This window comes from Coregonus clupeaformis, chromosome 27 (assembly GCF_020615455.1).
Source record: "Coregonus clupeaformis isolate EN_2021a chromosome 27, ASM2061545v1, whole genome shotgun sequence".
NCBI classification, from domain to species: Eukaryota; Metazoa; Chordata; class Actinopteri; order Salmoniformes; family Salmonidae; genus Coregonus; species Coregonus clupeaformis.
In genome coordinates, this window is record NC_059218.1 from 35,591,333 (window position 1) to 35,603,935 (window position 12,603).

General features: G+C 47.8%; 1 protein-coding gene across 1 annotated transcript in view; it reads left to right on the plus strand.

Annotated features, from left to right (window-relative positions):
- The window catches only part of LOC121541906 (ryanodine receptor 1-like), a 77,937-nt gene that overhangs the window by 15,965 nt on the left and 49,369 nt on the right, over positions 1–12,603 (plus strand). The window contains exons 12-36 of the mRNA XM_041851288.2: positions 1,478–1,642; positions 1,847–1,968; positions 2,337–2,526; positions 2,764–2,899; positions 3,381–3,476; positions 3,577–3,695; positions 3,833–3,966; positions 4,073–4,314; positions 4,405–4,597; positions 4,705–4,921; positions 4,996–5,100; positions 5,222–5,325; positions 5,554–5,637; positions 5,868–6,027; positions 6,432–6,579; positions 7,931–8,136; positions 8,218–8,392; positions 8,503–8,711; positions 8,873–9,225; positions 9,374–9,500; positions 9,660–9,820; positions 9,916–10,078; positions 10,349–10,435; positions 11,520–11,746; positions 11,908–12,352. Coding sequence (XP_041707222.1) covers positions 1,478–1,642; positions 1,847–1,968; positions 2,337–2,526; positions 2,764–2,899; positions 3,381–3,476; positions 3,577–3,695; positions 3,833–3,966; positions 4,073–4,314; positions 4,405–4,597; positions 4,705–4,921; positions 4,996–5,100; positions 5,222–5,325; positions 5,554–5,637; positions 5,868–6,027; positions 6,432–6,579; positions 7,931–8,136; positions 8,218–8,392; positions 8,503–8,711; positions 8,873–9,225; positions 9,374–9,500; positions 9,660–9,820; positions 9,916–10,078; positions 10,349–10,435; positions 11,520–11,746; positions 11,908–12,352 — 4,368 coding nt within the window. The remainder of the gene's footprint in view (positions 1–1,477; positions 1,643–1,846; positions 1,969–2,336; positions 2,527–2,763; positions 2,900–3,380; positions 3,477–3,576; positions 3,696–3,832; positions 3,967–4,072; positions 4,315–4,404; positions 4,598–4,704; positions 4,922–4,995; positions 5,101–5,221; positions 5,326–5,553; positions 5,638–5,867; positions 6,028–6,431; positions 6,580–7,930; positions 8,137–8,217; positions 8,393–8,502; positions 8,712–8,872; positions 9,226–9,373; positions 9,501–9,659; positions 9,821–9,915; positions 10,079–10,348; positions 10,436–11,519; positions 11,747–11,907; positions 12,353–12,603) is intronic.

Here is a 12,603-nt window from a genome sequence, read left to right on the forward strand (position 1 = left end):
TTTAACTCCTCCTCCTCCTCCTCACTGTTCATGTTGTGTTTAACTCCTCCTCCTCCTCCTCACTGTTCATGTTGTGTTTAACTCCTCCTCCTCCTCCTCACTGTTCATGTTGTGTTTAACTCCTCCTCCTCCTCCTCACTGTTCATGTTGTGTTTAACTCCTCCTCCTCCTCCTCACTGTTCATGTTGTGTTTAACTCCTCCTCCTCCTCTCACTGTTCATGTTGTGTTTAACTCCTCCTCCTCCTCACTGTTCATGTTGTGTTTAACTCCTCCTCCTCCTCACTGTTCATGTTGTGTTTAACTCCTCCTCCTCCTCACTGTTCATGTTGTGTTTAACTCCTCCTCCTCCTCCTCACTGTTCATGTTGTGTTTAACTCCTCCTCCTCCTCCTCACTGTTCATGTTGTGTTTAACTCCTCCTCCTCCTCCTCACTGTTCATGTTGTGTTTAACTCCTCCTCCTCCTCACTGTTCATGTTGTGTTTAACTCCTCCTCCTCCTCCTCCTCACTGTTCATGTTGTGTTTAACTCCTCCTCCTCCTCCTCCTCACTGTTCATGTTGTGTTTAACTCCTCCTCCTCCTCCTCCTCACTGTTCATGTTGTGTTTAACTCCTCCTCCTCCGCCTCACTGTTCATGTTGTGTTTAACTCCTCCTCCTCCTCACTGTTCATGTTGTGTTTAACTCCTCCTCCTCCTCCTCACTGTTCATGTTGTGTTTAACTCCTCCTCCTCCTCCTCACTGTTCATGTTGTGTTTAACTCCTCCTCCTCCTCCTCACTGTTCATGTTGTGTTTAACTCCTCCTCCTCCTCACTGTTCATGTTGTGTTTAACTCCTCCTCCTCACTGTTCATGTTGTGTTTAACTCCTCCTCCTCCTCCTCACTGTTCATGTTGTGTTTAACTCCGCCTCCTCCTCCTCACTGTTCATGTTGTGTTTAACTCCGCCTCCTCCTCCTCACTGTTCATGTTGTGTTTAACTCCGCCTCCTCCTCCTCCTCACTGTTCATGTTGTGTTTAACTCCTCCTCCTCACTGTTCATGTTGTGTTTAACTCCTCCTCCTCCTCCTCCTCACTGTTCATGTTGTGTTTAACTCCTCCTCCTCACTGTTCATGTTGTGTTTAACTCCTCCTCCTCACTGTTCATGTTGTGTTTAACTCCTCCTCCTCCTCACTGTTCATGTTGTGTTTAACTCCGCCTCCTCCTCCTCCTCACTGTTCATGTTGTGTTTAACTCCGCCTCCTCCTCCTCCTCACTGTTCATGTTGTGTTTAACTCCTCCTCCTCACTGTTCATGTTGTGTTTAACTCCTCCTCCTCCTCCTCACTGTTCATGTTGTGTTTAACTCCTCCTCCTCACTGTTCATGTTGTGTTTAACTCCTCCTCCTCACTGTTCATGTTGTGTTTAACTCCTCCTCCTCCTCACTGTTCATGTTGTGTTTAACTCCTTCTCCTTGCTGTTTAATGTTCCACCCTACAGGAGAAGGTGGAGGTGGTTAAGAAGCGAGATGTGGAGGGCATGGGCACACCAGAGATCAAGTATGGGGAGTCCATGTGTTTTGTACAGCACGTCTCCACGGGCCTCTGGCTTACGTACGCCTCTGTCGATGCCAAGTCCGCCCGCCTGGGACCTCTGAAGAGGAAGGTATGGAGGAATCATGTGGCAACGTGCCCTGAACACCTTAAAAGTAAAAGGACATGAAGAACAACGTCAAACTAGACAAAATAAAGACAGCTTAACGTAGTATGATTACAATTTAGTGCATTTTAAAGGACTCTGTAGTCGGCTTTTCCCTTGAATGAATCTAGTTTTTATCCATGTTGTAAATGTACCCGGTGTCTCTGTCAGGCCATCCTTCATAAGGAGGGTCACATGGACGATGCCCTGACCGTGACCCGCTCCCAGACAGAGGAGTTCCAGGCTGCTCGTATGATCTACAACACAGCAGGCCTCTTCACCCAGTTCATCAAGTATGGCCCCTCTCCACTCCCACTGCGCTTGCTATCTGAGCACATACCTAGGAATCTCTGAACATGTTCATGTTTGTGCACATTATGGTGTTATGTATAGACGCCTTTTGACTTACTGCTATCCTTCAGGAGGGGCAGATGGCCCTGCTTTAATGTTTGACCTCATGGTCCCGTGTGGCTCAGTTGATAGAGCATGGCGCTTGCAACGGCAGGGTTGTGGGTTTGATTCCCACGGGGAACCAGTACAGAAGAAAATATGAAAATATATCCACTCACTACTGTAAGTCGCTCTGGATAAGAGCGTCTGCTAAATGACTAAAATGTAAAATGTCAGTGCAGTGACGTTGTGGCTTGTTCTGTGTCTCCAGAGCACTGGACTCTCTGAGTGGGAAGAACAAGTCTTCTTCAGGCCCCCTGGCTCTGCCCATGGACTCCGTGGTCCTCTCCCTGCAGGACCTCATCTTCTACTTCCAGCCCCCTGAGGAGGAGCTGGAGCACGAGGAGAAACAGACCAAACTACGCTCCCTCAAGAACAGACAGAACCTCTTCCAAGAGGAGGTCAGTCCTCACAGACAGCAGATCCAGAGGATATACTGTGTGTATATTGATAGTTTTGCTACTTTATATTTATTCTGTTGAGGAAGAACAGCAAGTAAGCATTTCACTGACCGTTACACCCACTGTATTCTGTGCATGTGACAAATAAACTTGGATTTGATTACAGTTATTTATTTATTTATCCCCGCACTGCTCCTGCCTTTTGTATTCCCATGCTTTTTGTGTCATTCCAACCAGGGCATGATCACTCTGGTGCTGGACTGTATTGACCGACTCAATGTCTACAACACGGCGGCCCACTTCTCCGAGTTTGCAGGGGAAGAGGCTGCCGAGTCTTGGAAGGAGATAGTTAATCTCCTGTACGAGCTGCTGGGTATGTGACCTGCTATTGATCCTTTCATTTCATGTTCCAAGGTTCCAAAATTGTCAGACTATTTGCATTGACCCCCCCCTTTTGTTTTTACACTGCTGCTACTCGCTGTTTATTATCTATGCATAGTCACTTTACCCCTACCTACATGTACAAATGACCTCGACTAACCTGTACCCCCGCATTTTGACTCGGTACCGGTACCCCCTGTATATAGCCTCATTATTGTTAGTTTATAGTGTTCATTTGTATTTTATTTTTTACTTTAGTTTATTTTGTAAATATTTTCTTAACTGCATTGTTGGTTAAGGGCTTGTAAGTAAGCATTTCACGGTAAGGTCTACACCTGTTGTATTCGGTGCATGTGACAAATAAAATTTGATTTGATCACGTTCTCTGCATTGCTGTGGTTACTGTGGCAGCATACCCTTCATTCTGAACACGATCTATTGTCTGTTCTCTCTGTCATTGTCTTCATATGAAGCCTCTCTGATCAGGGGGAACCGAGCCAACTGTGCACTGTTCTGTGATAATCTGGATTGGCTGGTCAGCAAACTGGACCGTCTCGAGGCCTCCTCAGGTAAAGTCCCCTTTCAGCACCTTTAACACCCCTTTCAGATTTACTTTAAAGTGTTTTGGGTGAATCGTCAGTATTTCATTGTGCATTATGTTCACCACAGGCATCTTGGAGGTGCTATACTGTGTTCTAATTGAGAGTCCAGAGGTTTTGAACATTATCCAGGAGAACCACATTAAATCTATCATTTCTCTACTGGATAAGCATGGACGCAATCACAAGGTCAGTGAATATTATTTAGGCCTGTGTTTATCCAGAGAAGTGTTCAAATGGAATCTGGTTGGCAGTCCAGTGATTTGCGAATCATAATCAAATCAAATCAAATCCCTTTGATCTAGCTCTCTCCCTGTGTTTTCTAGGTGTTGGATGTGCTCTGCTCTTTGTGTGTGTGTAATGGGGTGGCTGTAAGGTCCAATCAGAATCTCATCACAGAGAATCTGCTTCCGGGTCGTGATCTCCTCCTGCAGTCCAACATCATCAATTATGTCACCAGGTGTGACATCTGATCATTCTAAATATATTTCATTGAATATCCAACTACTACTATTAGTTTTTTCCTTCAAACCATTAACTTTGTTGTTATTTTCCTCCCCCCTCAGTGTGAGGCCCAACATCTTCCTAGGAACGTGTGAGGGATCAACTCAGTATAAGAAGTGGTATTTTGAGGTGATGGTGGACCATGTAGAGCCCTTCCTGACGGCCCAGGCCTTCCACCTGCGTGTGGGCTGGGCTCTGACTGAGGGCTACAGCCCCTACCCTGGAGGTGGTGAGGGCTGGGGTGGCAACGGGGTGGGGGACGACCTCTACTCATACGCCTTTGATGGACTTCACCTGTGGTCAGGTACAGTCAGCAGGGCTTATCTTTAGAATGCAGTTCTCTATCACTAGGTTGAGGTGATGCTGACCTCTGTGTGTCTGTCTGTCTCCCCAGGACGAGTCCCACGGCATGTTGCCTCCCCCAACATGCACATTCTAGCGGCAGACGATGTGGTCAGCTGCTGCCTCGATCTTAGCGTGCCCAGTATCTCGTTCCGTATCAACGGGCACCCGGTGCAGGGCATGTTTGAGAACTTCAACCTGGACGGCCTCTTCTTCCCTGTCGTCAGCTTCTCTGCAGGCGTCAAGTGAGAACCGCTGATGGGGCTAACAGGGCTGTTGTTATTTAGAATCTGTCAGAGAGGATGTAGAATGAGTGATCACTGTTAATGTTGTTCTTCTTTAAAACGTCCAGGGTTCGTTTTCTCCTGGGAGGGCGTCATGGGGACTTTAAATTCCTCCCACCGCCAGGCTATGCCCCGTGCTATGAGGCTGTGCTACCCAAGGATCGACTGCATATTGAGCCCATCAAGGAGTATAAGCATGATTTCAATGGCGTCCGCAACCTGTTGGGGCCCACACAGTCCCTCTCGCACACAGCCTTCACCCCCTGCCCTGTGGACACAGTACAGGTTAAACTCTTGACTTATCAATACATCTCTCCGTCTCCTCTCTCTTTCTTCCATTCACCGTGTTGTCCTTTCAGATTGTGCTTCCACCTCACTTGGAGCGCATTCGGGAGAAGCTGGCAGAAAACAGCCATGAGCTATGGGCCGTCACTCGCATTGAACAAGGATGGACCTACGGGACGGTGAGTGCTTCCCATACTGACCTAGTCAACTCACACTGCTTACATGACTGAGTGATATCTATTTACTTCAATCTGGTAAACAACTTGATTCTGTCCTCTACTTGCATTCCCTCTACTCAAGTTCCGAGATGACAACAAGAAACTGCACCCTTGCCTGGTAGATTTCCAGAGCCTGCCAGAGCCAGAGAAGAATTACAACCTTGCCATGTCAGGAGAAACACTCAAGTGAGTCAAGGTCTTGGACAAGCCCTCTCTGTCTAGTGTGTGTGTGTGTGTGTGTGTGTGTGTGTGTGTGTGTGTGTGTGTGTGTGTGTGTGTGTGTGTGTGTGTGTGTGTGTGTGTGTGTGTGTGTGTGTGTGTGTGTGTGTGTGTGTGTGTGTGTGTGTGTGTGTGTGTGTGTGTGTGTGTGTGTGTGTGTGTGTGCCCAGTATTCACTACCTCTGTTTCTCAAAGGACCCTGCTGGCGGTGGGCTGCCATGTGGGCATGGGTGATGAGAAAGCAGAGGAGAACCTGAAGAACATCAAGATGCCCAAGACGTGAGTCAGACCTCAAAATAGGATCTCAAGACTTATTTAGACATTGACTTAATTATTCTCTGATATTCACTAACGTGGTTGACAGTATTGTTTTACATGATCAGAGAAAACGTTTTGAAATGTTGGATCGTCATTTAAGTAGAGGCCTGTTCACTTAGTGAATGTAATAGAATAGCCACAATGACATCTCACTTACTAGTCTAATCATAACATCATGTTTGTTCCATTAGATATATGATGAGTAGTGGATACAAGCCTGCCCCTCTGGACCTCAACCACGTCAAGCTGACACCCAACCAGACCAACCTAGTGGAGAGACTGGCAGAGAATGGACACAATGTGTGGGCTTGTGACCGGGTTCACCAGGGATGGACCTACAGCATTGTACAGGTAGCTTTCATCGCTCTCTGATCCTGTGGGAGAGCTAACCTGTGATATTAGCTCAAGTCATTTTATACAATGTCCGATGAATATCAATAGTGTTTCTGTCAGGTGGGTTTTAATGCACACGTAGGTGTACAGGTGGGCACACAACAAGCTCACCCAAAGTGATGCAGATACTTTGTCAGTTGGTCTGGGTGAAGCATGAGTCGTACTGACTCATGAGTTGTCGTAGTTTTGATGTTTTCAGAGCCAACATTTATGTAACTATTCAAGATGTATAGAAGAACAAACAATACGGTTCTTTATACAGTATCACTCTTTCCAGGAGATTAAAGTCCATTACTTACACAATAATGATATGACTCACACAATTGTTTGAGTTGATTTTAACTGTTTATTTCCATGTTCAGGACATAATGAACAAGCGCAACCCGCGGCTGGTGCCATACAACCTGCTGGACGAAAAGACCAAGAAGACCAACAGAGACACTGTCTGTGCAGCTGTCCGCACTCTCATCGGCTACGGTTACAACATTGAGCCACCTGACCAGGAGAGCAGTGAGTTGGTCTGTCTGTCGGTCGATCTATCTTTCCGTCTGTCGGTCGATCTAGCTGTCCGTCTGTTGGCCAATTTGTTAGAATTTCATTACCGTAGTGAACTACTTGTCCTGTTAAATGCATATAGCTAGCTAGATATATACAGTGGCCAGTTTATTAGGTAAACCAATCTAGTACCGGGTCGGACCCCCCTTAGCCTCCAGAACAGCCTGAATTCTTCGGGGCATGGAAACATTGCTCAATTGGTATCACGGGGCCTAACGTGTGCCAGGAAAACATTCCCCACACCATTACATTTTACATTTACATTTTAGTCATTTAGCAGACGCTCTTATCCAGAGCGACTTACAGGAGCAATTAGGGTTAAGTGCCTTGCTTAAGGGCACATCGACAGATTTTTCACCTAGTCGGCTCGGGGATTAGAACCAGCGACCTTTCGGTTACTGGCACAACGCTCTTACCCACTAAGCTACACCACCACCACCAACACCAACCTGTACCGTTGACACCAGGCAGGATGGGGCCATGGACTCATGCTGCTTATGCCAAATCCTGACTCTGCCATCAGCATGATGCAACAGGAACTGGGATTTGTCGGACCAGGCGTTGTTTTTCCACTTTTTAATTGTCCAGTGTTGGTGATCGCGTGCCCACTGGAGCCGCTTCTTCTTGTTTTTAGCTGATAGGAGTGGAACCTAGTGTGGTCGTTTGCTGTAATTGCCCATCCGTGACAAAGACCGACGAATTGTGTGTTCCGAGATGCCGTTCTGCACACCACTGTTGTACTGTGCCGTTATTTGCCTGTTTGTGGCCCGCATGTTAGCTTGCACGATTCTTGCCATTCTCCTTCGACCTCTCATCAACGAGCTGTTGACCCACAGGACTGCCGCTGACTGAATGTTTTTTGTTTGTCGCACCATTCTCGGTAAACCCTAGACACTGTCCTGCGGGAAAAGCCCAGGAGGCCAGACGTTTCTGAGATACTGGAACCGGCGCACCTGGCAATGAAGATCATACCACGCTCAAAGTCACTTAGGTCACTAGTTTTGCCCATTCTAACGTTCAACTGAACAGTAACTGAATGCCTCGATGCCTGTCTTCCTGCTTTATATAGCAAGCCACGGCCACGTGACTCACTGTCTGTAGGAGCGAACCATTTTCGTGAACGGGGTCTAATAAACTGGCCACTGAGTGTGTATATACATACATACATACACACACATACATACATACATGCATACATACATACATACATACATAGAACAAAAATATAAACGCAACAATTTTACACTCATTGTATATACTGTATATATAACCTCTTAAAAATGTCACCTGTATCTGTTCGTGCTAGGTGGTCATGGGGAAGGTAATTCCCGTGGAGATAAGATCCGGGTGTTCCGGGCTGAGAAGTCGTACGCGGTGACCCAGGGGAAGTGGTACTTTGAGTTTGAGGCTGTGACTGTGGGGGAGATGAGAGTGGGTTGGGCCAGACCCAGTGTCCGCGCTGACACAGAGCTGGGAGCAGATGAGCTCGCCTATGTCTTCAATGGTTTCAAGGTATGGTTGGTGATGAATGTTCTGTTTTAGGGAAAACATTTACTAATGTATCCTATTTTAACTTTGACTGTTCTTTTTTAGGCTCAGCGTTGGCATGTGGGCAATGAGCCGTTTGGTCGTATCTGGTTGCCAGGTGACGTGGTGGGCTGTATGATCGACCTGGTAGAGCAGAACATCTTCTTCACCCTGAACGGAGAGATGCTGATCAGTGACTCTGGCTCTGAGATGGCCTTCAAGGACATAGACATAGGAGATGGTGAGTGACTGATGGGGAGTCTGCTGGGGCTGGGGAGGTAGATCTTTGTAGAGTGGATCTACTGATTTTAGATGCGTGCTATTCATTAAACTTTATCTGCCGGTCTCCAGGCTTTATCCCTGTGTGTAGTCTGGGCCTGTCTCAGGTTGGCCGGCTCAACCTGGGCCAGAACGTCAGCAGCCTTCGTTACTTCACCATCTGTGGCCTGCAGGAGGGCTTTGAACCCTTTGCCATCAACATGAAGAGAGACATCACCATGTGGTTCAGCAAGAGCCTGCCCCAGTTCATCCCTGTACCTACTGAACACCCTCACGTTGAGGTACAGTACAGCATATATCCTGTTCAACAACAGTGTATTGGAATGGCTTCCGTTCCTATATTCTCTAATTATATTTTAAACACGTTAACATTCAAATGTTCTCTTCTGTGGGTTTTCAATGTGATCTTCTGCTCTTTCTCTCCTCCCACGTCCCTGTGTAGGTGTCCCGTGTGGATGGGACGGTGGACAACGCTCCCTGTCTGAAACTGACCCATAAGACCTTTGGCTCTCAGAACGCCAACACAGACCTGCTGTTCCTGAGGCTTAGTATGCCCGTGGAGTTCCACGAGACCTTTAAAGTCATGGCCGGGACCACCCCCCTGACCCGAACCCTGACCATCCCCGAGGACCAGGTCCTGGAGGTGGACCCAGATTCTGACTTTGAGGTGCTGAAGAAGTCTGCCAGCCGCACAGAGAAAGAGGAGGAGAAGGAGCCCTCTGTTCCTAAGGAGATCCCCGTTAACGGAGGAGAGAATGTGAAAGATGCCTCTACAGAGAAGAGCAAGAAGAAGGGGTGAGTACTGAGCAGGGGTCAGATTAAGAGAAAGACGATAGGCTTGAGACCGGTTACAACGAGAAGACTGCACTTTAACTGTAATCATCGTCATGTTTTCTCAGTCATATTGAATAGCAGGCCCGACTACACTGACATGTTCCCCCAGGTTCCTGTTCAAGGCCAAGAAGGCAGCGTTCACTCCGCCCCCTGTTGTTCCCACCATGCCCCGTCTGATGGAGGAAGTGGTCCCAGACGACAGAGACGACGATGACATCATCCTCAACACTACCACAGTATGACCTTTTACATATTACCTCTTCAGACTCTATTGTCTAAACCTGACTTCTCTTCACCAGGACATTTTTGTCTGGATAGATTATTATTTTTCTTAGATTTTTGTTTCAGGTCGTTCATCCCCTTGTTATAGTAATGTTTTCTTCCTCTGTGTGCAGTACTATTATTCAGTGCGGGTGATTGCGGGACAAGAGCCCAGCGGGGTGTGGGTAGGCTGGATCACCCCTGACTACCACCAGTACGACCTGCACTTTGACCTCAGCAAAGTCAGAAATGTCACTGTCACCGTGGGAGATGACAAAGGCAACATACATGACAGGTGAGTAACACGTCCCTGTGCACACGTACTCACAGTATTCACACAGAGATAATACCTTAATATCTTACCTATTTTCGCTCTCCTGTCTCCCTCAGTATGAAGCGCAGTAACTGCTACATGGTGTGGGGGGGGGAGTTCAGCAGCTCCCAGCAGACCCGTGTCAGTCAGGAGGACTTTGTGATTGGCTGCCTTATTGACCTGGACACAGGCCTCATGACTTTCACAGCCAATGGGAAAGAGATCAACACCTTCTACCAGGTAAGATTAAGTGTTCAGTGTAAACATGTATTTCATTACTCAGATGTATGGCAAGGGTTAATGGACTAATAATGAGCAAGGGACAAGCTGATCTGGGCTTGATTGATTGATTGATTGATTGATTGACTGAATTTATTAGACAATTTTAAAGAACATACATAAGAGACGCCTCCACATACAATAAAAATATAATCAAGGATAACACAATACAAGCTCAAAAGCTTATTTCCATTGTGGCTTCCTGTGTAACGCTGTGGTGGTTTGTTCCAGGTGGAGCCCAACACTAAACTGTTCCCAGCTGTGTTTGTCCTGCCCTCCAGTCAGAACATGCTGCAAGTGGAGCTGGGCAAGCTCAAGGTCAGACTCATTGAGAACCACTCAAGTACATTTGTCACTGTCTGCTTCTCAGTGTTACCCCTCCACTGTCTACCTCTCAGTGTTACCCCTCCACTGTCTACCTCTCAGTGTTACCCCTCCACTGTCTACCTCTCAGTGTTACCCCTCCACTGTCTGCTTCTCAGTGTTACCCCTCCACTGTCTACCTCTCAGTGTTACCCCTCCACTGTCTACCTCTCAGTGTTACCCCTCCACTGTCTACCTCTCAGTGTTACCCCTCCACTGTCTGCTTCTCAGTGTTACCCCTCCACTGTCTACCTCTCAGTGTTACCCCTCCACTGTCTGCTTCTCAGTGTTACCCCTCCACTGTCTGCTTCTCAGTGTTACCCCTCCACTGTCTACCTCTCAGTGTTACCCCTCCACTGTCTGCTTCTCAGTGTTACCCCTCCACTGTCTGCTTCTCAGTGTTACCCCTCCACTGTCTGCTTCTCAGTGTTACCCCTCCACTGTCTACCTCTGTGTTACCCCTCCACTGTCTGCTTCTCAGTGTTACCCCTCCACTGTCTGCTTCTCAGTGTTACCCCTCCACTGTCTGCCTCTCAGTGTTACCCCTCCACTGTCTGCTTCTCAGTGTTACCCCTCCACTGTCTGCTTCTCAGTGTTACCCCTCCACTGTCTGCTTCTCAGTGTTACCCCTCCACTGTCTACCTCTCAGTGTTACCCCTCCACTGTCTGCTTCTCAGTGTTACCCCTCCACTGTCTGCTTCTCAGTGTTACCCCTCCACTGTCTGCTTCTCAGTGTTACCCCTCCACTGTCTGCTTCTCAGTGTTACCCCTCCACTGTCTGCTTCTCAGTGTTACCCCTCCACTGTCTGCTTCTCAGTGTTACCCCTCCACTGTCTGCTTCTCAGTGTTACCCCGCCACTGTCTGCTTCTCAGTGTTACCCCTCCACTGTCTGCTTCTCAGTGTTACCCCTCCACTGTCTACCTCTCAGTGTTATGGATGTTTTTCTATTTATTTTTACCCTCAAGTGTACTCAACCTATCATTTCACTTCAACGACGACCCTTCTACTCTACAAAGTAAATGTTTGTTCTCTCCTCAGAACATCATGCCTATCTCGGCAGCCATGTTCCGCAGTGAGCGTAAGAACCCAGTCCCTCAGTGTCCTCCCAGGCTGGACGTCCAGATGCTGACCCCAGTCATCTGGAGCCGCATGCCAAACCACTTCCTGTCCCCAGAGACGGGCCGTGTGAACGAGAGGCACGGCTGGATGGTGGAGTGTAGAGAGCCTCTCACCATGATGGCCCTGCACATCCCTGAGGAGAACAGGTCAGAACACAGCCACCATTAGATTATTGTATTTGATTATGAAATGGAAATGCGTCCATTGATTTCAGTGTTAGCTATAGTATTGGGAAAGACATATAAACAGTAGCAATTATGGCTCTGATAGCCTTGGGCCATACTGTCTCTGCCTTTGTCCCCTCTAGATGTATTGACGTCCTGGAGCTGTCGGAGCATATGGACCTGCTGAAGTTCCACTACCACACTCTGAAGCTGTACGGCTCGGTCTGTGCTCTGGGGAACAACCGCGTGGCTCACGCCCTGTGCAGCCATGTTGACGAGTCCCAGCTATTCTACGCCATAGAGAACACCTACCTGCCTGGACCAATGAGGAGCGGCTACTACGACCTGCTCATCAGTATGCACCTGGAGTCGGCCAAGAGGAACCGCCTCATGACCAATAAGGAGTTCATCGTTCCCATGACAGATGAGACGCGTAGCATCAACCTCTACTCAGACACTGACAAGTCCCATGCTTTACCAGGGGTGGGCCTCACTACCTGCCTGCGCCCCAAACTCCACTTCTCCCCCACTGGGTTTGTGGGGACAGACCTGGACATCTACACCCTCAGCCCCTTCATCCCCCTACATGTAAGGAGCCTCGTAGGTTTGCAATATTTGGTGAACTTTCAATAAATTCCCTGGTTTTCCAGAAATCCTGGTTGGAGGATTCCCGGATTTCCTGCTGGTTCCCTCTTGAATCCGGGAATCTTCCAACCTGTATTTAGGAAAAAACAGGGAATTTATTGAAAGTTCCCAGGAATTTTGCAACCCTAAGCCTCAGCCTGATGGAGGGAGAGGGGGAAGCTTTTCTGTTTAAACTGACTGATGGTCATTAATGT